This window comes from Oreochromis aureus, linkage group 20, assembly GCF_013358895.1.
Source record: "Oreochromis aureus strain Israel breed Guangdong linkage group 20, ZZ_aureus, whole genome shotgun sequence".
NCBI lineage: Eukaryota > Metazoa > Chordata > Actinopteri > Cichliformes > Cichlidae > Oreochromis > Oreochromis aureus.
In genome coordinates, this window is record NC_052961.1 from 10,158,798 (window position 1) to 10,185,458 (window position 26,661).

The following is a 26,661-nucleotide window of genomic DNA, read 5'->3' on the forward strand; positions in this document are numbered from 1 at the left end:
TTAGTCATTATTGAGAGACACTACTACACTGTATTTGAGCAGGGACCGAAGCTTTCTACACTGAGTGTCTTGCCTAGCAAGTCCCTTTAGGGTTAGTCAAAATTGGAACAAATGGTCCGTTTGGACAACCCCATTTATTTAATCTTGATTAATTAAATTGAACATTTTTGGGTGAGAGCGCATTTTATTATTCAGGTTTCTAATTATTTCAATTACCATAAAGGTGCCAAAACAACATGAGTAACATGAGATGTTACTTCATGCTTATCGAGGTATATTAAATATAATTGCAATGCAAGACTTGTGTATCTGTGTAAATATGGCCGGAGGGAGAGGATTTCCTGTTAAATGAATTACATGTCTACATATCTTCCACTGCAACTGCTAAGGTCATTAAAGAACATTTAAACAGCATTGTCACTCTTCCTGTAAACTTGCATGACTTGTTACTCACATGCCCCGCCCTGTAGTTTAGTTAGATCGAGCACCACAACCATGTGATAAGCATGATTTTGGATTTATAAAAGAGCAAAGACACATTCACATTAGATAGTTGCTCTTTTTTTATACAGGCTCAAAAGAGGTAGCTTGCTTCCTTCATATTTTTAGAGCATGCTTTAACTGCAGACCTACAGTACATCTGCTTAAGATCAGATATAGTAGCATGAATATGCATCGCTCACTTTGGACCTTTCTTACACAGAATTTCTTTTAACAGTCATGTGCACCCACTTGTTGAGATCCAGTCAATTGTTTGTAAGCCCGTGTGAACACAGGCTGAATAAAATATCTCATCATGAAATAAATAAATAAATAAAAATTTAATGTGTTTTGGATAAGAGGTTTCAGACGTACACCCTGATGCAGAATTATCCTCGAAGCACCCATGCATCGATGTGAAGATATGTATCCAAAAAAAGTCAACACACAACGAGATACACTCAATATTATTTATGTTATTGTACAATCTGCATTTTTAAACAAATAATAATAATAAAAAAAAGATTAGTAAGATGTACAGTATTCGAATGATCGTATCTGGTGTGGACTGAAGACTCGAGTCCACCCAGAGCTCCAGTGATAGGAGAGGACAGAGGGCTGGAATGACTTATGACGGCTTAATAAGTGTGTGTGTGTGTGTGTGTGTGTGTGTGTGTGTGTGTGTGTGTGTGTGTGTGTGTGTGTGTGTGTGTGTGTGTGTGTGTTTACAGCAGTGTCTGTGTGTACGTCTGCATGTATCTGCTTGTATTCATAAGTTTTCTGTTGTGTGTGCATTCAGCCAAGGTGTTGACAGGAGGTGGAATGTCGCATGGCGGGGGATGGGATAAAGGGATGAAAGCAAAACAAAGAGAGAGGAACAAGTGGGAAACAAAAAGAAAACATGGAGTCAAAAGTAGCAGGGGCTCAGTTGGTGTAGATCTGCCCTTCAGGTGGCTGAGGAAGCTTCATGTTTTCCTTGCAGGTCATGAGCCGTCGAAGCTCCAGCAGCACCATCCGGATACTGTAGGAGTTCTGCCACTTGGCCAGCGCAGACACTGCATGCATGTCAACCTGCAGGGTGGAGATGGATGCAGTTAGACATTGTAATTATCGGACGATCTGATATCCTCGTGTTGGTGTTGTTCCTTCATCATCATAAATAATGTTGTTCCAGGTTCCACATTGCAAGTGACCAGTGATCACCTTCTCCTGACGTCATCCGCGACCTCGAAAAAAACAAACGCCTTCAAAAAATGTACTTCACTTGTGAGAAGAGAAACCGCCTCTGCAAGGACAATATGTATAATGCTTAAGTATCCTGAAATGCAAAGAATTCAAGTTTCTGGATCGGCAGACAGAAGCGGTTTCTCTTCTCGCAAGTGAAGTAGATGTTTTGAAGGCGGTATTTTTCAAATTGACAAAAGGAGGACGTCACAACAATGTGATTGGTCACTTGCAATGTTGAACCTGGAGCAACATTTATTATGATGATGTGGGAACAACACCGACACGAGGATATCAGATCATCCGTAATTATCCCCCATCTTGGATTTACCTTTTTAAAGCACCAAAATGTTTTTAAAAATTATTTATTTTTTAATAAATGTATTTCATTGTTCAGATCCATTAAATTCATATTTATTTTATTTTCATAGAAACTGATTTACTGCTGCTTTAACCTGCAATGTGTTTAAGTCAAGCTTTACACATTAACCTTGGGCATACAATTAGAGAAAAAAAAGCAGAGCAACAGATGAATGAGCACTGACACGCTTGACCAAGTGAAATGAGTGCAACCACCCACAAAGAAGCGAGGAAGTCATGTTATTTAGGTGCAAAAAAAGGGGACCTTTGTATCTGTTCCATTTCCAAATAGACTAGTGCCGCTTTGCATGATCCATAGCTCACAGCAATTCTTATTCATCTAATGAATTACCTTGGTACAGCCTCTCAGTTTATCCACAGACTGAAACAAGCAATTTTATCCTTTCCCCCCAGCGTTTTGCCACGTAAAATAAAAGGTTTGAGTAGCAAGTGGGTGTTTACAGGTAGAGCAGTGTGTCTGAGATGACCATATTAGACAATAATCACCTCTTTCGGAGATTATACAGCATTAAAAGTTTAAAAAAAAAAAGTCTTAAAGTGGGTTTTTAAATAAGAATGAAGGCTGAACTGGCCCTCGTCTTTCTTCCTAACTTGCATGGTGCTCATGTAAGTTAGGAAAAAAGATCCCACATTACCAATTTTTTGAGATCTTAAAAAAAAAAAAAAAAAAACTCTTGGAAAAACCTAAAACATCTGAATAAAGATCTAGATGTACATAATGTAAATCATCTATTATTCTCTTGTTCCATGGATACAATGGCCGTCTTCTAAACATGATGATATGAACTCATAACCAGACAGAACTGCAGAGCTGGACCATTTGGGACTTTTAAGGAGTAAATAAAATCTTATATTGATATTTCACCCAATATTCTAACAGTAAGTGAGAGTATTAAACAATAAGATGATAAGAAACATCATATATCCTGACATATCAGTGATAGGCCAGTTTAAGCTAGTTGATCAGTTGTTTATCTGACTCCACAGAGCAGATATGATGCTCCTTCCACAGAGTGCATCCAAAATGAGCCAATCATTTTAAAAATAATGATAAATAATTCACATACCACACCGTTGGAGGTGTGCACGCCATTCAAGTTTATCTTTGTCACAAATCTGACAAAAGGTGGTGATTCTGGGTATCCTGGCCCGCATTCAACCTTCAGATTGTACATCCTGTTTTCATAGCTTGTCTGTTAAACAAAGAAAGGTAGGGAGAGGTGAGAAGACAGCACACCAAACTTTGAAGAACAAAAAAAAAAAAAAATTGGTACACAATGTTCACTATGTGCAACAACATCATGTGAAAACTAAGGCAGGAAATACCCTTGTAGGGGTTTTTTTCTCCTGACTCACAAAGGCCCTGGGGAGAGTTTAAAGAGTCTGCGGTACCTTGTTTTTACACAAATCTGTGCCTTTTGCTTTAATCTAATCAACAAAAATGTCTGCTAGAATTAACATAACTGCTAATTTTACTACAATTTTTGGCTCTGGCCAAAACATTTGGTGGTATGCCAGAATTTTTTTATGCTCCCTGCATACAGGCTGTAACTGTGACAGCACTGCTGCAGTTTTACCCAGTCGCACAGTAAATGAATACACTGTAGATGAAGACAAACTGGCTGACCCAGCTGTAGTCTGACATACGGTAATGTCCATGGTCCTGTGAAAGAGGTCCTCAAAGGACTGCAGTCATTAATTTAAAAACAACATTTTCAATAACAGTCTCATATAGGTCATTTCAACTTTACAGCTTAGCACTGAGCAATTTTTAAAGTATTTATAAATACCTATAATTACAAACTAACTAAAAAGATACTGGGACATCTGTCAACAATTAAAAACAACATTATGCTGCAAACTTGTGCGATAATTGGTCTTTAGTCAGGAGTTTAATTGTGCTTCTGCTTCACATTTATTCTGTTTTAATTCAAAAACAATCATTCGAAGGACTGCAAAGTAGTGTTAGTGCCTCGATGTTTTCCTCTTCTTCAAGTGGACGACCTGACTTGCTCCCCGACATCATGCGATGCACAAATCAAACCTGACACCTTTGGTTTAAGCAACTGTTAATCTTTTGGCTTGGTCAACACTCCCCTGCTCCTGCAAAGTACTCATCCAGGTGTTAAAAATGGCACCACTAACCCTTGGGGGGCCAAGGATCACCCCTCTCCATCGTGTTAAGGTCATGTCCTCATCATCCTCCAAGCCCCAGCTCACCGTTCCATCTCCCACACCTTTCTGACCTTCCTCCAGCTCTTCCAGGAGCCGGAAATTGCGAGGAACTTTAACGCCTGTTTGTGGGCAAACACACAGCCATTCAGTCATGCAAACTTCCAGAGCCACAGGTAGATTTATGAAGCTAAATAAAACTGCCAGCAGTGTGCCAGACAAAATGACTTGCAGTTATAAAGTTATGACTCAATAAGACCGAAAAAAAAAATAAGGGACGCCTCAGCTTTGCAGCCTGCGTGAGCCTTTTGATAAGAGCAGGTGTTATTTTCACGTCCTGTGAGACTTGAGCATCTGGCTCCGGCGGTGCCGCATCACTTGGCCTCCGCAGTAAGATACGACGAGGCTGCACCCTTAACAGAGCCATCCAAACAAACCCAGTCACACTGCCAGCTGCTGCAGCAATTCAGCTCAGCTCACCGGCGTCTCCAGAGAAGCTCAGTGAAGCTCAGCGCAGGTCATGTTTCCCTCATGAGCTCTCGGAAAACGTACAGTCACTGTTTACGTTTAACAGCCGGGCAGGAAGACCGTCTTACTGCGGGATGCACCCGCATTTCTTGATGACATTTAAGTAACGCTACACACCCGGTTTGCAACACATCGCGCCTGTAAATAATCTGATGTCGCAAACAGGCTGTCATTATCCGGTGGGGTGGCGGTGCTGTGGTTTGACAACAGGATGCTGTAATTTAAGCAGCATCCTAAATTAAACTATTAAAATTAAAATGTATAAATGAATACACAAATACATAAACAAGTTGCAATGTCTCATATTTGCTGATGGCTGGCGAGTAACGGCTCCACGCCCATAAAACAGCACTGAAGTGAGACCTGCTGTCCTTTTATCTAACTTAAGATAGCTTAGCTACTAGCATCGCTTCCTATTCATTCTCCTCAGCTTTGTTTTAGCTTCTATGTAATAACACAACATAGCACAGCGTCTGAATGCAGAATCAATCTAATCATAAAACCTAACAGGCACGCGGTAAAAATTCATTGACAACACTGTTCAAAAATAGCTTTTCGCAGTGATTAATACGTCTCAACCGTTTTACCTGATCCGGCGGCGACCGCCATCTTGTCGCTACACAGCGGGAGCGAGCACGCACTTTTACCATTGTAGCCCGCGGTGCGTGCGCGAGCAAGAAGACAGCAACGGCGCTTCCTTTGTTGCTTTAAGCAAACTGATTAGCTATGTGGCTGTATAAAACGGAACTGTTATTATTATTAGTAGTAGTAGTAGTAGTATTGGTATTGTTGTTGTTGTTGTTGTTATTATTGTTGTTGTTGTTGTTGTCGTCAGAGTAGCAGATTAATTTACAGATAATCTAACCTGGCATACTTTCCAAGGCAGGTCACTATATTAAATGATTTAATTCTGTCAGAGCATCAAAAAATGTTGTGCTTATTTTAATAGTCATTTCATTAAAGAGAGATATTATTAACTGCCCTTTTGCTCCAGGGGTTTTTTAATCAGCCAGTTCTAAAGGCACGAGTATTTGTCCAGAATTTTGTCTTTACGGTATATCTTTCAATCATCTTTCTTCAAATGTAGCATGTAATTCTCTCCTAGTTCTATTCACATTGCATGATAAATCAGTATACATGTAATTTAGGTCCAAGTTTTGTGCTTCTGCAGAAATTGTGGAAATCCAGCAAGACTGAGGAGGAGGATGGGCCTCTGGTCATTCATCAGCATGTGCATCTACTTTTAGGTAGGTAGGGTAGGTATAGGTATCATGCATGTGCATCTACATCTACTGATGTGAAACCATTTTACAGCACCCTCAGCTCCATGGGGAATGAAAAATTAAGGTATTTCTGAAGGCTAAGGCCACAATTAAACACAATTAAAATAACAAAGATGGGGGAGCGTCAATATATTAGAAGAAAAAGATTGCTGTGAGAGATTAAAGAATGAAACCCTTAATTAGCAAGGATAGATTAAAGCGTGCCAAGTTTGATTAGGTCATTCACTGACTGACTGCAGGCTTATTACATAGCAAGTAAGCTGTGGAGTCCAGTGTCAAAAGGTTGACCTAAGCTTGCAAATTAAAGGAAGAGATGTTCTTGACTCAGAAACAGTATTTCTCTGTGTGAAAACGCCCTGTGATGTCAGAGGTTAGAGGAGAATGGCCAGGTTGCTTTGAGCTGATAGGAAACTAAGTCAAACAACCGCTTGATACAACCAACCCACAACACGTCAAACTTTGAAGCAGAAAATACTCCAGGTGCCACTCCTGTCAGCTAAGAACAGGAAACTGTGGCTACAATTCACACGGGCTCACCAAAACTGGAAAACAGAAGAATGGAAAAAGAATTTGCCTGATCTAGTGTCTTGATTTTCTGCTGTCACATTCAAATGGCAGGGTCAGAATTTGGTAGAAACAGCATTCAAGCATGAAAGCATGGATCCATTCGGCCTTGTCTCAACACTTCAGACTTGTGATGTTTATGTAATGGTGTGACGAATATTTTCTTGGTACCCTTTGGACCCTTTAGAGCCAAATGAGCATCTTTAAAATACCACAGTCTGCCTCATTATTGTTGCTAACCATGTCCTTCCCTTTTTGACCACATTGAACCTATCATCTGATGTCGGTTTTCCAGCAGGATAAAGCACAAAGCTCACAATATCTCAAACTGGTTTCTTGAACATGACAGTGAGTTCACTGTTCTCAAATGGCTTCAACAGACACCAGATCTCACAGAGAGTACCTTTGGGATGTGGTGGAACATCATGGATATGCAGCCAACAAACCTACAGCAACTGTGTGACACTGTTATGTCAGTATCAGCTGTTACGAAAATCTGAAATAAAACAAGTTATCTCTGTGAGATCTTAATTTGCCTTGGCAAAGTTCTCAGAAAACAGTACAGAGTACAGCAGCTGTCCAGTGTCATCACATCCCCCCCTTTTGATCATTTATTGATCACAAGTATTCACAGGGCAGCGCAGTGGTTAGCACTGTTGCCTCACAGCAAGAAGGTCCTGAGTTTGACTCCACAGCAGCCTGTCTGTGTGGAGTCTGAATGCAGCTGGGTTAACTGATGATTCTAAATTGTCCATAGGTGTGAGTGTGAATGGTTGTCTGTCTCTCTGTGTTAGCTCTGCGATACACTGGGACCTGTCCAGAGTGTACCCTGTCATCAATTAACCCAGCCCTACTAACTGACATGACAGCATCACACAGTTGCTGTAGGTTTGTTGGCTGCATATTGTGAGATTATTATACTGTTTTATGCCACCTTACACTTCTAATCAAAGAACTGTTGAATCATTATACGGCTATAGGCCACATTATGCCTTGGATTCAAGACTGTGAAATCATTACACTGTTTTATGATGCATTATACTGCTGAGTTATAAGAAATGCTGTTTGTGTCGAATCATGGCTTTCCTTTTCTGATTACAAAGAGAACAGAACATATTGTAGAGGTTTTCTGCCCCATCTCATCAGGAGGAGATAAAACAGGAAGCCAAGGTCGTCACTTAGGCGCTGTAAGAGAGAAAGAATGTGAATGCTTAGTGCGAGAGATTGTTGGTTGAGCATTTATACACCGAGTGTTGTTCTTCCTTCAGCCCAAAGATCAAAGAATTGGGATATCAAACAATATCCATGATGTTCCACCACATCCCAAAGGTACTCTCTGTGAGATCTGGCGTCTGTTGAAGCCATTTGAGAACAGTGAACTCATTGTCATTTTCTAGAAACCAGTTTGAGATATTGTGAGCTTTGTGCTTTATACTGCTGGAAAACCAACATGAGATGATGGATACAATGTGGTCATGAAGGGAAGGACATGGTCAGCAACAATAATGAGGCAGACTGTGGTATTTTAAAGATGCCAATTTGGCTCTAAAGGGTCCAAAGGGTACCAAGAAAATATTTGTCACACCATTACATAAACATCACAAGTCTGAAGTGTTGAGACAAGGCAGAATGGATCCATGCTTTCATGCTTGAAAGCTGTTTCTACCAAATTCTGACCCTGCCATTTGAATGTGACAGCAGGAAATCAAGACACTAGATCAGGCAAATTCTTTTTCCATTCTTCTGTTTTCCAGTTTTGGTGAGCCCGTGTGAATTGTAGCCACAGTTTCCTGATCTTAACTGACAGTAGTGGCACCTGGAGTAGTTTCTGCTTCAAAGTTTGACGTGTTGTGCGTTGGTTGTATAAAGCGGTTGTTTGACTTAGTTTCCTACCAGCTCAAAGCAGTCTGGCCACTCTCCTCTAACCTCTGAGATAACAGGGCATTTTCACACAGAGAATTGCAGCTCTGCAAAGATATTCTCTCTTTTTCAGATGGTTCTCCGTGACCTCTCGAGATGGTTGTGCAGGAAAATCCCAGTAGATCAGCAGTTTCTGAAATACTCAGCCCATCAGGCATCAGCATTTAAATCACCTTTCTTTTTCATTTTGGTGCTTGAACTTCAGCACATGTCTACACACTTAAATAGATTTGTCTTTGTACCATGTGATTGGTTAATATTTGCATTAACAAGCAGCAGAACAGGTGTCCCTAATGAAATGACTGCTGAATGCTTTTGTTATTGTAGATTCTCCTCAATATGGTGTAGTCGAACTGAGTGCGGAATAATTTGTCTGTTCTGCTTGAACAGGATTAACTGAATAAGTAAATTTAAAGTGTTTGTTTTATTTGGAATAAACAGAAGCCTGGAATGTAACATGACAGCTGCATCTGTGAGAAGCACATCGATTAGCAGTAAATGTGTCGAGGGCCAGGCTCTGGGTACAGACAGGGTCATTAATTATTAATACGCTTTTCATAGTGGATGTTTTAACCACTGACACAAGTACCTGTAGTAGCAGCAGAAGACCATCAGATGCTGGCAATTACTGTACCTTTTCTGCAAAAAGCTATGGTGAAAAAGTCTTTACTTAGGCAAATATAAACACAATCAAGCAGGTTATTTTACCCTTTAATGCTAAAGTGTATCATGTTTGATATGTGAGTTTTTGCGAGTTTTAGAGACTTCTATATCATCGGTGTGATTTTTTTCCCCATGTAAAAAACTAAATAAATTGCACTATACATTTTAAAGAATAAATTGCAAAAAGATTTGCTAATATAATTCAAATTAAAACTTGTATATGCAAATTAGCTTTTTAAAATTTCATCACAAGGTTAAAAAAAATAGAATTATTATGTATGAGAAGGTGGTGTTCTGTGTACCCTGTGAAATCGTCACCTAAGTTCCTAAAACAGATTAAATTATACACTTTTTCCCACCCTTAAACTAAATTAAAATAATAACAATAATAATGATAACAGAAAGAAAGAGAAACACAGAAATATGTTTATTAGTTTATTTATAAATACAGTATATTATTTACACTGTAAGTCCTCCAACTGGAAGACAACAAAAAGGCATCAAGGCATTAATCTGATATCTAGAACTCCATCCCCACCACCGGTGTACATAACCAACAACAACAACATCCACATGGACCTTACCTCAGAAGAAGCAAGAGTCAAATGAAGAGCAATTTAAAGTCAGTCAAACTCTTTTCCCACATTGTTGGCAAGAGGATAAGGCGATTCAATAAAGTCCGAGGAGAGATTCTAACTGCCCATCTCACTTACTAACATCTTCATTTGCTCTCACTAAATTTTTCAGGTGTGAAAAAAATACTTAATTGACCACATACTGTCGCAAAACACCGTTCAAATCCACTGAAAGTTCACTGTCTCTAAGCGGAAAATCCAAATACAGCTCGATCACAAATTCTACCTCAATAACAAGTGGCCAAGTTAACTGTACTGATTTATGGTAACCATAGATCCCAGAAAGCATCTACGATAATGTGACTACTCTGGATTAAAAACAAAACAAAAAAAAAATCCAATGTATATGACTTTTATTTCTGAAATAATGGCCTTAACTTCACAAAAAAAAGGAGTTTGTTTTTCACAATTACTTTAATTAATCTAACCACAATCCTGAGATCATCTGGAGAGTAAGAAGAAAGCTTATGCATCTTAGAGCTACACTCACAACCAGGTTATTCACCATGAAAGCCGTACACACCTACTGATGTCCAGTCTTTCTCCAAGCAAAGATTATTATGGTTTGGGTTCCTTCTGAGCTCATCATACATATTTAAAATAAAGTCGTCAGTTTCCAAATGAATTATGGCGTGTCATATCTATCATTTAAACCTTCTATACTTATTTTTTTCTATTCTGCTGATTAACAAAAGCACAAAGCATCCTTTAAACTGCCATTACCTTTATAAGATCACAAAAAGCAACTTGCTTAAGCACCGAAACATCCAGCAAAGCCAACGCCAAGATTCCCACTTAGAAAGCTGTCTGCAAAGGCTCCAACGCGTTCACTCACCGCAGTCTAACAGTGCACAAACATTTTGCCTAATACTGACCAAGAAGAACTACAAGAGTAGAACTCAAGCAGGCCTTAAACTTTAATGCAGTCACACGTAACACCATCCATCTACCAGCAAAATGACACTACCAAGCGCACACAAAACTGCTTCTCACAATACTCTACAAGCACGATGCAGTCTACAGTGTACTCCTGCTGCGGACCTATGGTAAATAATCCTATATAATCAAGTATGAAGGATTCTAAAAGTGGAATATCACGTAACATAAAGCAGAACTTTGGCTGCAAACTTAACTGTAATGATCATTAATCTGTCTACTTTAAGCTTAACAAGTAAGCCTTTAACCTGGTCAACCTAAGAAGGTTAGCTTCTCCCATTTCCGCCTGAAAAACTTTGCCAGGATTTCCTTGGAATGAAGATAACACTTTGGTGGTTCAGACCTGGGACCATTTGGTCAAAGTTTGGGGTCATCTCTTAAAAGCAGTACAATTAATTTCCTCTGGAGCGAGCGCAATCCTCCCCATTCATGACTGCTTTTACACAAACTCAAAGGAAAGCTGGTGACCCAGTGTATTGCTTGCACAAGCCGACATGCTATATGCATGCATGCATTCTTTCGTCTGTGTGACATCTTAATTAGAAAAAAGAAAAATTGTCATGCAATTCCTTAAGTAGCTAAATTTTTAAACTCCAGTTCTTCTGACTTAGCAAATATGTGTAAACTATAGAAAAAGAAAGGCATTTGAACCTAATCAGATGAGTTAAGACATATAATTAAGGGCCTCTTATTACAATGCATAGTTAATTGCTGTACAATACATTTACAAATCAATGACTGAAACATTAAAACTTTCAACCAATTAATCTCATCTAGAGGTTTTAAAGGAAATTCCAAGATCGTCACCCTTCAGTGAAGCCCTTGAAACAATCACCGAGCCTGCTTGTCACAGTTACCGAGAAGGTGCACGGTGGCAGCGTTGGTCAGCGGGAATGTTACGCTCTGAACCTGACAGTCTCCTTCCACGATACAAGCAATAGCGAGAAGCACGGAGTGAAAACAGTATCACACAAAGCTGACACGTAACATTGGAGTGTCTGCGTCTCACTACGCGAGATACAAACCCCAGAATGACAGAACAATGCAACATTACAACAAAAAGTGCTGCAGCTGAACCAAAAACAAACAGAAGTACTGCATCTGCGGCGTGTAAGGCAGCTTGACAAAAAAAACTGCATGTGCCTCTTTCCTGCAAACTGGTTAGTTTGCATGGAGGGCACATGATCGTCTGATTTTAGGGCCAGACTAACCCAGCAGATAAAAACAACCGAATTTATTTTATTTGCCCCGATTTTATAACGACCTAACATCAGTGATGACTGCAGTTATGTAAATTTTTACAAGCCTTTCAAATCAAATGGTTTTGTTTGATAATGACTTTTTCAATGGTTGGATCACATGCAAAGATCCACAAATGAAATTCAAAATACCACTATGATCCGACAGGAGCAGTTAGCATTTTCTTGTGATTTTTTTTTTTTTGGGGGGGGGGGGTTCTTTTCCTTTAGCATCTCGTGGTAACATCTCCTCTTTGTTAGGAAAGTATAAAAGATGGACGCAGCTCCCAGGACTGAAAACTGAAGCCAACATGGAAGTGCTTTAAATATACGTTCTTTTTAATGGCCTCCAAGAAATGCTTTTATGGATCTGATCCACTCATTTCAGGTCATATTAGATAAAATATTAAATACATTTTGCTCATTCTAAGTTTCAGAAAGGATAATTATCCATTAGCTGACCAGTTGTGATTGACAAGTCATCAGCCAATAAGTGTGCAGTTTACTGACCTCTGGGTGACCTCAGTGTGGCTACGTCCATCTTTTACACCGTCTATGTTCCTCAGTATTTTTGGAGTCATTTTTGGGGGTTTGACACACCCCAGATTAAACAATTAAATATGGCTGTGTTTTAGAAACAGTTTATATTAATCATCCTTGAACGCATCTTTACCTCGCTCTTAAAGACAGTGTCAAAAGTGGGCTGAGCTGAACCCAAATGTGCAAGTACACAATAAATGTAAAAGTAATATTTATCAATTTGATCTTTAGATATCAACATTGGTAAAGCTTCCAAAAGTCCTACATCACCCAAGCCTGACTACGCGCCGTGACCGAAATAGAATTCAAGCCTAAATCAGTTGCACATCAAGTAGATCCTTGATAAAGTGGAGATGCAGAGACAGATCCACAGAAAATAAAGCTGAGCTAAATATAATGTGATTCATCATCACTTCAAATTAACAGCTGTGGCTCTGGAGAAGCAAAGAGTTTTCAACCTTTCAAGTATTTTTTTTCTTGAGTTTGATTTTTTTTTATGTGGAGAAAATATTTGATTTCCTTAGAAAGTGATTTCAAATGTATATGATCGCTCTTCCTTAGCAAAACCCCTAAAAAGTGATGAGCTGTGTTAAATATATAAAGTATCAAGGATATATTGCATTTTTTTTTTAAATATTATCTGTGTGAGAGTGATGAAAAATTCCACCAACAAAGCCCTCCTTTTGAAAAACAGAAAAACAAATGTGCAATAGTTAAAGCTATGGCATCAGAAAGTGTTAGATAGTTTTTCTCCCTATGGATTCCAAAGCGTGGGGAAAAAAGGGATGAGAAGCCTGGACGGACCCAGTGTTGTCTGAGGTAGGGTGCAGTTAGCCCGCTGTGTTACTTGACTTTCTGAGCCCATTTCAGATCGTCCGACCTCGGCTTCTCTCCCGTCACGCCCTGGATGAGATCCTCCAAGTATCTCCAGAAACCCAGCTTCTCCAAAGGATAGTTCAGCCAACCTGGAGAATTAAAAAACAAATGTTAACTCTCAAATCATCTTTAATTACATCCCTTATTCTGTCTGTCTTTCTTAAATCAGACCCTATCCACTGTGACTCTTCATAACACTGAATGAAGCACTCTTAATGAAGATGTAGGGTGTAAATACAGCAGCAAGCAACAAATCAAAACCCATCTTTCGACAGAAATAAATGCACAATGGAAAACTATAAAACCTGCCTTAACCTTCTTTCTTTGAAACATATTCTTATTTTTTAACTCTGGTAAGCTCTGAAAATCTGTAATAATACAACCCTTTCCACTAACTGACCACATCTGATATTTCTACTACTGAGAATCCCTCAGCTACTCTGTGACTTTGCTTTTGCGGTCAACCGCCAATGTCTCTGGGCTGCAGGTGCAGCCGGATATTATATACCTGCACCAAAACTTCCTGTTAATGACCGGGCTCTGGGTGACCAGTGGTTTCTAAATTGAATTTAGGTCAATAAGTTCCTTTTTTGTTCTCCACACAGACAGTTTATAAACATGTTACTAAAGCTTGCTCAGACTACAGGCGGGCTGCAATCAGACAGAAAAAAAAAGCCTCTCTTTTGCCCACAGGTTACGAAGATACCCTAAATCAGGCATTACAGCAAGGTGAAATAATCACTCACTTTTAAGACCCAACCGTGGAACAAAAAAAGATTATTAACTTAATTATTAACCCAGCCTGTTTAAATACAGAACTTTAGGACAACTTTTAGATAATTACACACGTAGTATGAGTCTAAATACAGTTTACTGATCCTATTTTGAGCAGTTCGCAGATAAATGTACATGTATTTGCACACAATCTAACTGCGCAAGGAGCAGTTTTCATGACAAACACATTGTCAGTAAGTCAGCACAGGTGCAGCTTCATTGTTGGGAGGTTTTAAAGCACTACAGCCTAAAGTCAGTCATGCAAGCCTGGACATGAAGCACCCTCTATGCAACCGTTTTCACCCTGCAACAGCCAGCAACCACTCACCAACTGGTCAGGGAATACACATGTTTCCTTAGCGCACAGCGGTTGCGGGCTGGTCAACAACCAGTCTCTGGGCCTGTATGACTAAGCCCTAATGTAGCAAACCCTCCATGTGAACATGCAAATATAGCAGAAGTGGGTAGACAGAGTTTGGTTGGGTAGTGTGAGAAATGTTCTGAGTAATCCTGATGAAATAATACTACAAACCCGTAGTGATGCAGAAGTAGGTCTCGTGAGGAGAGACATGATGGATGCGGTGGTGCTTGCGGGGAAGGATGATGTGGCAGTCCTGCAGGAACACGACCCAACGAGGCAGCCCGAAGTATGTGTGAGACCACTTGTGAATCTGGTTGGTAAGAGTCACAAAGATGGCCAGTGCATACAGGTAGCAGTACAGGGGGTAGATATGGTAAATCTCCGCTGCAGGTAAAAGAAGACAAACATGGTAGTTTGTTTGCTGTTGCCTTCCTGCCCTTTTCTTAAAGAAACTGGTTTTATCAGATTAGCGTATTTTCACGATGGAGATAATGCTTTGTTGATACAAAACTCACCAGGTGAGAGGGTGAGAAAGTTATAGGCCATGTTTGCTAGAGGGACTATGGTCAGCATGCAGTTGTCACCGTTGGTCTCAATGAAGTCGTGACGGGTGATGGCTGTGGGGTCGATGTGGTGCTCTCTGAATGGACGTATAAAGGCCTGCATATATGTGGCAAATTAAGGAAAGTGCTCCCTTTGAAAAATGACTATTTGGAGGTAAATGATGGGAAATCATACCTTTCCAAAGATGGGTAGATCTACCGATCCCCACGTATCAGCCCCCCAGTGAACAAATCCTGATGCAAAGTCTGCAGTGAGGATACCTGCCACTAAAAAGGAGAAAAAAAGAGAAGCTTGATAAAAGAGACAGCAAATAATAACACATAAGAAGATTATATCATTTTTTTAATTTAGTACTTACCAATGCCCAGCAGGATGGACCATGTATGTCCCTGATGGAAATTGGCAAGGAGGTAAATGAGGTTGAAGGCCATGAGAGAGAAGCAGAGGATGACACTGATCCATTCTTGACATCTTTTGCCTTAAAGAACAAAAAACAGGAGCTTTTTAGTGACAAATTCTATCACTTGTGCAGCGTTTCCAGTGCAGATAATCCAATGATGTTCAAAGGTTAGCAAATGACTCTGCGTGTTTGTCTGATGTGGCAGCATTCCTCTGTTCTTTGACAATAATGAGCAGCAGGGCCTGAAATACCTGTCCACATGTTACAGCACAAAGAAGACTGTAATTTAGTGACCTAGAAACAAAACAGCAAAAAAGCAGCAAACACAGTGTGAAAACACAAGACTAGATCTTAGTAAAAGGAGTCGGTGAATATGACTTATTCCTTTTTAAAAAAATTCAGTAGTTTGGTGCTTATCCCACAGATTTTAATATTAGTCAAAGGGGAATTTTTGAGCATGAGCTAACTCATTTTGAACCCACTCACATTTTTGGTACATTTTGATTAAGTAATTGAAAAATATAATACTAGTTTGTTGCATTAACCCTCATTAACCCCTGACCTCATCGTTACTGGCTGTTTTATATTTACATCAGCTTATGCTCCAATAAATCTGTCCTAAACAAATGTATGTTACATTAAACTGTGGTGCTTATTTTTTTTTCTGTCATGCCCCACTTGTGAAACCATAACCATTTTACCAAAACATTAAAAACAAATAGAATGATCTGATGATAATTTAGCCCACAAAAATTTGATTAATTCAGCTTTCAGCAGATGTTGTCTGCAGTGGCCCAATCATCCACCAGTTAAATGCCCACCCCAGAGACACTATAAGCAGGAGATTTAATGCACTCAACAAATGATGAATAGAAATCCACTGGAGAATTCTGTAACACCAAAGATAGTGGTTATCCCACCTCCCCTGCCACCAAAGAGTCACTCAACAGCCGAAGCAGGAAACATGAGCCAGCCGTGTTATTGACCAGACACACAGCTGAACATGGCGGCTTATCTACCCGCTCTATCATAGCCTGTGGTTTTATCATTTTCCTTGCCTAACGTGAATTTGCATTGCTTTTGGTCAGAAATGTTAGTCAGTGATATTGGTGCTCTGTGCTGAGCTGTTAAGAAAGCCCTAATGTTGAGAAACATTCATCAGATTTGTTTTGCTTAAGTCAAATTTTTGTGGCTCCAAACATGCACTGGGTATTCCAGAACATCCTTATATTTCCGGTAACATCTCCCATTCCTGCCTGGTCCCCAAGGCATTCTCAATACTGATGACATAGTGAATTCTGGGTCTATCCCCAGAGGAACTTACCTGGAAAACCTCCAAGGGAAGGCACCTAGGAAACGATGCCTGACCCACCTCAGCTGGCTCTTTCAGGGGAGCAGCTGTTCTGCTCCCAACTCCCTTCACATGTCTCCTCACCCTCTCTCTAAGGCCTGATTTAGACTTTTGCCTAACCGACATTACCTACGTTAAGTGTTGCCAGCATTTGTGTTGGTGCATTATGTGTTAATAATGTATCTGGGTGCTTCATAGGCAGCGCCAGTTGCCAGATACAAATAAAATGATGAGACGTTCTTCCCTCCTGGGACGTCACCCTTTGTTTTGGTCAGTTTTGTCAATCTCCTTCCAGGAATTTGCTGACATTTGTGAGTCCGAATACTGATGCTATGATTATTATTCCTCATATTCTCTCACTGAAGGTCCAAAACCTGCCATGAAAAAGTATCTGAAGACAAACAGAAGCAATCAACAGCACCCAATAAACACGCATTAGCCTCTACTTTGGGGGCATTTTTTTAAGACTCTACACAGGTTTTTTTTTTGTCCATGTGAACATCTATCTCTGATGTTTGAAAATGTCAAATGAAATCTAGATCTAGATAAACTAAATCATACAGTAACAAGGTTTTTAATATGCAGAAACCATGCTACCTGCTGTGACTTAACTGTATAGAAATGTAATGCGCGTGTAATGACAGTAGACTCAGAAAATGTGGAAAAGCAGAATATTTTTGAAGTTGCACATTTTTCTTAAGGCATTACAAATATCTTCTCTTGAGTGGCAAATGTCTAATGGACTGGGATAAAGGATGTCTCTCTCTCTGGCCCAGATGACCACTATCACAGGACTTCCTGGGTGTTTTTAATGCAGTGTTTCCAGTTTGGCCCACTTAAGATCAAACGGGGGCTGCATGTGGCCCAGGAACTAAAATAAGTTTCTAATCAGTCACATGCAAAACCTAGTTTCAGTTGCCATTATGAGCTTAAAATGCATTTGTATGATGGGCGTGAAACACCACTGAGTGTTTTAACAGGGTGACCGATGGAGCTCTCCAAACAATTCAGAGCATGAGTTTTTGGTTGTGTTTGCAGCCCGTGTGTGCTGACTTGGCAACCAACAACAGCACAGATACGAAAGGTCATAGCAGCTCCGTGACCAGACGAGGTTTCTGAGCCTAAAGCAGAGGCAGTGGATTCTTCTATAACCTCTTTCACTGATGCTCGAAATGTCAAAGCAGCACAGCCACTCGAAAACAAATTCAGCCACTCTGACATAATTTCCTCTTGTGTCACGACAGCACCGTGGCTGTAATACACCCATACTGCCGACAACTGCTCGGTGTCATTTAAGTGGAGCAGTTAAATACAATCTGCTGCTTTTCGTTTAGTAGTTTTAGCAGTTTGTTTCTTGGTGACTGAATAAAGACCGTCGTTATGTCACACCGCCACTCGGTGAACAAGCCCATGAGACGGAGCTGCAGCGGAGAGGATCGACTCACCTGGCGAGTACAAATTAGCCAGTTCTCGGGCACCGGCGTGTTGTGGACCCCATCTGGCCGCTCCCCGGCCCGGTCCCTGCGGCTCAAGGCTCTGTGTTTCCCCTCCACACTCGTTCTCGTTAACCATACTCGCCATTTCTTTCCGCTATGGGCCCGGCCCCTTCAATCTCTCTACTCACCACCAGGAACCAACAGAATCACCAACTTCTCAGCCCACAGACAGTGTAACGTTTTCAGCCAATGGGGTGCAAGCCGTTGAACGCAGCTACCAATCAACAGCCAGTTGGCTGCTTGGTTACTTCACAGGCAGCCAAGTGACCAATAGGCAAGGGGGCTGCGAGGGGCGCGATCGAATTTCCTGACCCCACCCGTCCTGTCTGGAACCCGCTCTGCTCGTGCCCGTGATAGTCCAGAACATTGACTGTAGAAAACAGTGAGCAGGAAACACTAATGCAAATTTAGTGCAGTAAACAGTAACCTTCACTAGGGTCAATAATGTTTTAAGGCGCTGACACAATTTACAGCTATTCCTTAAAAAAAAAAATCTTACATTTCTTTCTACTTTGGGTAGGTCACCGCACTATGTGCCACTTTACGGCACGGTATATGACATTTTCATTTCAGGCATGAAGCTTGCAGCCACGGAAACCACAAATAATGTACTTATTTGTTTTATTTTGTTTTACACACACGTAAGTTTCTGTGGTAATATAAATACGCTTCTGAAGCAAAGGTTCCTTACTAGTAGTGGCTTATTAATGGGTATCGTCAAGGGAGTCTATCCTGACGTAAATCCTTAACTAACCAATCAGCAACATTGGCAGAATGCTAGAATTTTAGCTGTAAATTATGCTCTCCTGTAAGAAAAAAATGAACTTCTATTTCAGCACGAACGCACTATCGATACCGTTTAGTGAAAACTGAAATTATATGCGGCATGTTCTGTCTTATAAGTATTTGTAAATGCATTTACTTCCAGTCACTTGTTCCCTCAACACTATCTTGAGCGCCCTCTCCTGGTGTTCTACGTGAGTTGCAGCCAATATCTGTGCAATGGAATTAACGGGAAGCGGAGTTTTTAGACAACTTTCTTTATGAACAACCACACAGTCAAATAAGGCACTAAGAATATTTATATACAAAACCGGGTGTACAAAAGAAAGAAACTAGACACTCAAACAGTGCATTAAACTTAAAATAACCAGCCATGTTTATGCATGGTTTAAATTTAAAATTGAATGCAAGTATTTGTGAATAAAAGACTTCCCTAATAATACCACAATCCAGATAATGGAATCCAATTTAGGATTGATTGATAATAATTCCAAATTTAATTAAAATCATTGTTATATGTGGGCATTGAAGCAGCCTGGACTGCAGCCAGCTTCACACGTAGTTCTAGAAATTAAATTAATAAAAATAGAATCATGAGGTCCACACTTTCAATATCTTTTTTAAACCAGAGTTCACATCCAAATAAAATTTCAGCTTTATGTATTCATTAGTTGGGTAAATCTCATTTAGGAGAGGAAGTGAAACAGGTGTTCTCTGTAACACCTGAACTTCCTCAGAATATAATTCCTTCTTACTGGGTTATGATACATTTCGTCTAATAAAATATTTCTGATAACTTTGTTTGTACACCTACTATGACAAAAGTCAATTATTGTCAGTCTGGGAGAAGTCCTAGAGTACACAATGTCTTCTTTAATCATTGATCTCAGAGAGACCTAGATGGCTCTTGTCAATGTTTTATAACTCTTAGCAGTGCATCCTAACTTGAACTTTTCTCGGTGCACCTCAGGCTGTAATAGATTACCTTTCCAATCCATAAAATTAGCTACATCCGTACACAGATATCGTACCAAGTCTAATGCATCTGGTGTTCCACACAGGTGTGTTGTGTGGACAAAAATTATGGCTATAGATTCATTTCCAGTAGAGAATGACCTGCTGATAGAAATCTGTTTGACCCCTTTTTCCAAAAATCACACTGGCAATAATGATCAAAAGTAGTGTCTGTTCAGAATCAAGGCTCTAAACCATCTCAGTTTGAAGTACTATTCGTAATATAAAAAACAATGGCATTAGCCCCAAGATCTTTATAATTTTTAACCATATCACTTACTAATGTTACATTTATGCCTCCAATGGTGTAGCGGTTAACACGTTTGCTTAGCAAGAAAATTTGGCTGGCTCAATTAAAGCCAGAAACAGCCATCCATTTTGGAGTGTGTGTCCATAAGCACATCTGTTGTAATAAATAAATAAATAAATAAATAAATAAATAAATAAATAAGCATTAAAAACCTATGCCAAATCAAACACGTGGTGCTATGTGGCAACAGAGTAGCTGAAAGCTGCTTTTGTTGTTTTGCTATGTCCCTTTGCAGCAATCAGTTTAAAATGAATATTTTGAACTGGTTTATATTTCTTATACCAACACAAATATTCCTATTTTCTGTTCCTATCTCATCCGTATAAATCCATAACATTTCACTTCCTTTTAAATGTGTATTACATATTGACTGCAGGGGAGACTCATGCAGAGCCAGTATCTCACATTTATTTATATTCAGCTAGAGACCTGAGGCTTTGGGGAAGTGGTTGATCACATGGAAGGTAAAAGGGAGTTAATGAGTTCATTTTTCAGAAAGAGGGTTGTGTCATCTCACTTTTTTGACACATCATGAAATTTTAAACCAAAACCTTCATGACTCAGTTGGTTTTAACAGGACATAAAAGCTTCACACCTATAGAACTTTTTATGTATCAGTTAGTGGTTTTAGATCCACAGAATAAGATAAATTCAACTGGGGTTCCTCAAGGGTCTGTCCTCGGTCCCTTACTCCTTAACCTTTACATGGTTCTGCTTGTTACTATCATAAAGAATCATAATATATCCTGCCATTCCTACACAGATGATGTGCATTTGTACTCAGCATTTTTCTCTGATGATCTTACCTGCACTGATGACATTAACTGCTGGATGCCTCCAAACCTTTTAGAACAGAAACAACACAGAGACAGAAAAATGTGATCATATTTGTCATCCCTTTCTCTGAAATACAGCGTGAAAAACAGGAATTTTACCATTTTGGACAGTCTTCTCAGTTTTGATGATCATGTTGAGATATTCTATTACCATATCATGCACTGTAGATCTATGTGTGTTTGTTTTTTATCTTGGATGTTAGGCGCTCTGAGAAATCTGACCTTTTGTAATCTGTTTTTTCATCACACTTAAGCCTTCACTGCAACTATGTGTAATCATAGACAGCATCTCGGCAAACATAATCAACAAAAGTGTTAAGCTGCTAAATCCTTCAGGTATTCCTCTGTTGACCCCAAATCTTGAGCAAGTGCCACGTCACTGCTGAAAACAGGAACAGGTGTTACAGTTACATCTGTCACCTGTGATGCTTCAGCTGCGTATGAGGTTGCCAGTATATGCTCAGGTAAGGTGTCTTAACGGTTCATTGGTTATTTAAAAAATAATGTGACACATTATAAGATTTAAAATAACATGTGACAGGTAATCCCTCTGATCCCCAAAGAGGAAAAATTCAAACCTAGAGATGTTTGTGTGGGAAATCCCAGTAGATCAGTAGTTTCTGAAATATTCAGACCAGCCACATTTAAAGTCATTTTAAAACACCTTTCTTCCACATTCTGATGCTCAGTTTGAACTTCAATAGGTCATCTCGACCATGTCTACATGCATAAATACACTGACTGATTAGATGTGTGCGTTAACGAGCGGTTGAACAGGTGTACCTAATAAAGTGGTCAGTGAGTGTGTATTCTGCTACAAATATGTCAGTGTATGCACAAACAGTCACTGGGAGCCAAAAGCTCATACTTCAGACAGTTCTTCTTAGTCTTGATGACGTCGGTACCAGGGGAAATCCTTATATGGTCTTCTCAACCTCACCCCTGATATTCAAATATTTACCAGGAACAGCCAATCAGAAGAAAGTTGGATTAAGTCGAGCGAGAAGGAAGCTAAACAGCTTGTTTCAGACAGTGGGCGAAGGGAGACTTCTCTAGTAGCAGTCCAAACATGAAAATACAAAGCTGGGAATTAGTATAACAGGTTCCCTTTAATCTGAAAAAGAGACACAAATGAGATTTTTACGGTAAATGCGCCCAGTTTCCGCCATGTGATTGGCGGATTAAATATTTGTCCTAGCTGTAGAAGAAGTGTACCTAATAATGTGGGGAAACGGTGATAGAAGGTTTTTAAAAAGAGGCAGCCAAAGTGTTTCACAAATTAGTAACCACTCAGCTATGGGTGTGTGTAAAAGTCTGTCCTTTTACATAAATCTTATTTTAGTAAACTTGAAACAAGTGGATAGTTCTTTTAAATGTAAAAAAAATTTTCACAGTGTGTTTATACTCAGAGAGAAAATGTGTATACGTTATTATTCAGTGATTTAACAGCTCCGGCCTACTTGAGATCAGATTGGATGTTGGCCAGGAACTCAAAACCTCGGTTTTGAGTCAGTTATAATGACTCTTGTCACCAGAAGGTGGCAGTAAGACTTAATCCATAACTATGTCTCTTAACTTTGCTGCTTTTGTGTACTGTTCACACAGCATCTCGGGTTTCTTACAAGTCGATCCCCCCACCACCCCAACACACACACCACCACCACCATCTCCGGTTCTCCATCATAGGACCTTTTTTGGGAATTCTTTCCTTATCGGAATTGCATGTCTAAGAAAACAGAGAGTGCTGACTGTAAATCCAATTCAGAGGCCACGTGTGACTGGTAACACTGGGATGCTGGGCTTTATTCTAGATTGTATGTTCTGGGAGAATTGACATATTTGCACAGTGAGCCTGGGTTCAGCCGTGGACCCACTGGACTGTCATAAACCAAACTCACTAAATTTCTCATTACACCCACCTTGACCCTGATACAGTGCTGGAAGAGATGTATCATCTTGTAGGGGTCTACCACAGAACAGCATACTGGTTTAATCTAGTCAGCTCAAAGGAAACAGCTGTCAGGGGCTGCGCTTATGAGTATCGTTGTTATGAGACGATTACGCACGAAGTTAGAAAATGGTAAACATGCCGAGTGGAATTTTTCCATTATTGTCGAGTTGATGAGATCTGACTGTAGAGGGCGTGAAGGGACCCGATGTCAAAACACTCAAAGAATTCCTAACGTATGGTTTTGTTTCGTTATTGCGCTCTTGGTTAAGTACTCACCGTTGTGCGTTTATATTTTCACTTTTATTTTGCTTTTTAAGTTAAGTTTCGTTTGTTTTAAAATCATACAAATGATTGCATTTCCTATCTTGACACTCCTGCTGTAGCCAAGTGCCACAATACCACCAAACAAACAGGGAAGGGGGAGAAAGAGAGAAAAAACCGCTTAAGTGCTTAAGTTCACTTTTTATTGTGTTCAAACGCAGTTCAGTGTGCCAAAGATCCTCGAAAAACAGCACAGGTTGTCCACTTGCCTTGCACGTCACATACCTGAACTCCGCCCCTTGCTAGAAAAAATAAAACCCCCCGAGACAGGAAGAACCTGTCAATTCCTCTCACTCCATGAGCACAAGTTCTTCAAAGTAGTTTACTGCATGTTGTCACGGGAGATATAGACTCACCACATTCAGACGCATTTCACAGCTCAACCCAAACCACTCAGGGCGTCTCACCTCAGCCCTCCATGCTTCTGCAATCCGGCGGGTGTTAAGATCCATGGAAGTGGCCGGCTTCTACGAGGAGGGCAGCTTTGCTATCCACAGTAGAGACAGCGTTATCAGCCCCATCGGCGGCGGCTCATATTGGAGGCTCGGTGACTCGATGACGGAGCTGGGCATTGAAGAGCGGGAGAGAGCGATAGACTTCAGTGTTTACCTGGACTCAGCTTTGCACTACCCGCAGCTGGCGGCGCAGACGCAGCAGCAGCAGGGGGACGTTTTCTCAGATTTCTTGGCAGAGAACAAGAGAAGAGTTGCAGCTTTGCAGAACTACAAGAACTACTCGCTACTGAACGAGCTGGAGACGAGCCAGTGCGACAACCTGAGGGACCCCAGGGAGCCCTACGCGCTAGGTTACCCGGAGCTGCAGGAAACCCGCGTGGATAGCGTGCTGAGCCCTGAACTCGGGAGCCGCTATAGAGCTGCTGCTGCTGCTGTTGCCGCCGACAGAGAAGACAGTCAGGAAGACGCAAAGATGGAGAACGGCTCGTCTGCTTTTGACATGAGGTCCTACATTCATTACCAGTCCACTAGTGGTAGTCTCGGAAACATCTCCACTGCGTCCTCGACTTGTTCCAGCCCGCCCGGCACACCTGCCCCGTCAGGTAAAAGCAGATCACCATCGCACAGTGGCAAAATGTCCAGCGGGAAGTCAAAGAAACGCCTGGACAAGGACAGTGAAGAGTACAGGCTGAGGCGGGAGAGGAACAACCTCGCCGTGAGGAAGAGCAGGGACAAAGCCAAAATGCGCAACTTGGAGACTCAACACAAAGTGCTGGAACTGGCCGCAGAGAACGATCGTTTACAAAAGCGAGTGGAGCAGCTGTCCAGAGAGCTGGCCACCCTGCGCAACCTGCTCTCTGCCACCGGACAGTGTTAAAACACACACACACACATTCACACACCGGAGACTCTGCACGGATCTCCGTGCTGTTGTCTGATCATCGGTGGACTTTAGAGCCGAAAGGGAATCCACTGTGCTGAAAACGGTACGCTTCACAGGTGAAGACGGCGACCACCAGTTTACAAGGACACTTTGAATGGGACTGAAGGAGTGGGTGCATGTATTGCGCAATCATTCACGACTCTTCACATGTCACCTTAGCTTTATTCTCAGATGTGATTTTTTTTTTTCTTTTTGTGTGTGTGTATGCAGTATTTCTGTGCAGGTTTTACATACATGCGAGTGAATTTCTACATTTTTTGTGTGTATCTGGAGCAGTGGTTGTCAAGGGAAGAGTTGTGCTGCAGTGAAATGATGCAACTCTTTGTAATAGTATTGGCAATGAATGAAATAAGTCTAATTATTTAATATTGAAAGGTGAAATGCTTTAATTGTACTTGATATTTTATTGAATTAAACAGATTTATACTTTGTTAAAACAATTTCACTTGTAAATCTCCTTTTTTTGTCCCTTTGAGGCAGGTGAAGGCTCAGACAGACAGAAAGGGGCGTTTGCTTGTCTAATGCTCACACTCATCATAGACTGACTGTGTAATACCACATATTTCTCTTACAACATATTGCAGATAAGAAACTGGCTCAGCGGCAAAGCATATTCCTAATCTTTTAATTGAGGCCCGCGTACTGAAATACACCCCAAAAGAAACACGGAGCAGGAATTTGACGTTTCTTCTTGGAGATGGAGGACATTTAAAAAAAAAACAAAAGAAAGAAACATTACATTATATTTCAAGTATTTGCTCATGTGGTGTATTCATGAAGCAGAAAATGGCACCCAGTGGTTTGATCAGAAGGTAAATAGAGAAAAATTGACAAATAAAATAGAAAGATGATTTTTATTCCTGAAAATTAAGAAAAAAAATGCTCTTTGGGTAAATCTGAAAGCTGTAGCACTTCTGTTTACTTAATGATTGGAAGAAAAGTTCTCATATCCTGAAATACATCCAGGCAATTTATGATGAAACGATACTGCTGAGGGCAGCAAAAAGCATAAAAAAAGACTTGGTCACACTGCACGCAGCACAGAAATGGCTTTATCTTTAGCACACTGCTCTGTCAATAGTCTGCAGGGTCCACTGCCCCAGAGAGGGGTTCAAGGTTGCATGGAAATTAATCAGCAACTAACCTCCTCGCACAACCTGAGGTCACATTTCAACAGCCAAGATCTGTCTGGCAGCGAGCGCAAACCTTATTTTAACCCTCAAGTCAGGAAAAAGGAAAAATGTAGAAGTTTTTAAAAAAAATGGTAGTAGGTTAGCTACACCAGACACGATAAGTTGACAAATGGTCTGCAGTGGAATTTACCAAGCCCTGACAAGGCAGTTCACTGTGTGCACAATATGAAACATATCTGTCACAAGCAAGCAAATCCCAGACTGAGCAGATAAAGAAAAGGGAGCACGGTGGGATTTTAAAGGATATCTATGACAATTCAGGGTGGGGAATGTTTTTCAACTCTTTCCTCAAACAGCAAAGAAAAGTGAGGCGAGTGAAAAGTGCCTCTGTTAGTTTTTTTTTTCTTTTTTAAGAAGTGACACATGTACTACACTGACACTGAAGAGAAAAACGAGGGGAAAAACTCACTTTATCTCCTCTTAATGAAGCATAAAAACTATGTGATGCTGTTTGTGTGCAGTGAGAGAT

General features: G+C 40.4%; 3 protein-coding genes across 3 annotated transcripts; 1 reads left to right on the forward strand and 2 right to left on the reverse strand.

Annotated features, from left to right (window-relative positions):
- Nucleotides 1-936: 936 nt before the first annotated feature.
- On the reverse strand, nucleotides 937-5,467 carry LOC116317189 (ubiquitin-conjugating enzyme E2 variant 1-like). The gene is made up of 4 exons (XM_031735880.2): nucleotides 5,373-5,467; nucleotides 4,231-4,379; nucleotides 3,153-3,278; nucleotides 937-1,551 (listed from the first exon to the last, which is right to left on the reverse strand). The coding sequence occupies exons 1-4, from the start codon at nucleotides 5,392-5,394 to the stop codon at nucleotides 1,405-1,407; spliced, it is 444 nt and encodes a 147-aa protein (XP_031591740.1). The 5' UTR covers nucleotides 5,395-5,467; the 3' UTR covers nucleotides 937-1,404.
- A 4,169-nt stretch (nucleotides 5,468-9,636) lies between these two features.
- peds1 (plasmanylethanolamine desaturase 1) lies at nucleotides 9,637-18,663 on the reverse strand. Its single transcript, XM_031735877.2, has 6 exons — nucleotides 18,336-18,663; nucleotides 15,498-15,617; nucleotides 15,314-15,405; nucleotides 15,091-15,235; nucleotides 14,747-14,959; nucleotides 9,637-13,529 (listed from the first exon to the last, which is right to left on the reverse strand). The coding sequence occupies exons 1-6, from the start codon at nucleotides 18,469-18,471 to the stop codon at nucleotides 13,408-13,410; spliced, it is 828 nt and encodes a 275-aa protein (XP_031591737.1). The 5' UTR covers nucleotides 18,472-18,663; the 3' UTR covers nucleotides 9,637-13,407.
- Nucleotides 18,664-23,871: 5,208 nt separating this feature from the next.
- Nucleotides 23,872-25,439, forward strand: cebpb (CCAAT enhancer binding protein beta). The gene has a single exon (XM_031735862.2). The coding sequence runs from the start codon at nucleotides 24,052-24,054 to the stop codon at nucleotides 24,931-24,933; it is 882 nt and encodes a 293-aa protein (XP_031591722.1). The 5' UTR covers nucleotides 23,872-24,051; the 3' UTR covers nucleotides 24,934-25,439.
- Nucleotides 25,440-26,661: the final 1,222 nt, after the last annotated feature.

Bases quoted from the DNA above. Each gene is read 5' to 3' on its own strand.
- peds1 (XM_031735877.2), bottom strand. From the start codon at position 18,471: ATGGCGAGTATGGTTAACGAGAACGAGTGTGGAGGGGAAACACAGAGC. The intron at 15,236-15,313 runs GTATGATTTCCC...ACATATATGCAG, and splicing joins ATCTACCCATCTTTGGAAAG to GCCTTTATACGTCCATTCAG. The intron at 13,530-14,746 runs GTTTGTAGTATT...TTAATTCTCCAG, and splicing joins CTACTTCTGCATCACTACGG to GTTGGCTGAACTATCCTTTG.
- cebpb (XM_031735862.2), top strand. From the start codon at position 24,052: ATGGAAGTGGCCGGCTTCTACGAGGAGGGCAGCTTTGCTATCCACAGT.
- LOC116317189 (XM_031735880.2), bottom strand. From the start codon at position 5,394: ATGGCGGTCGCCGCCGGATCAG. The intron at 4,380-5,372 runs GTAAAACGGTTG...GCCCACAAACAG, and splicing joins GGCGGTCGCCGCCGGATCAG to GCGTTAAAGTTCCTCGCAAT. The intron at 1,552-3,152 runs GTATGTGAATTA...TCCACCCTGCAG, and splicing joins TGCACACCTCCAACGGTGTG to GTTGACATGCATGCAGTGTC.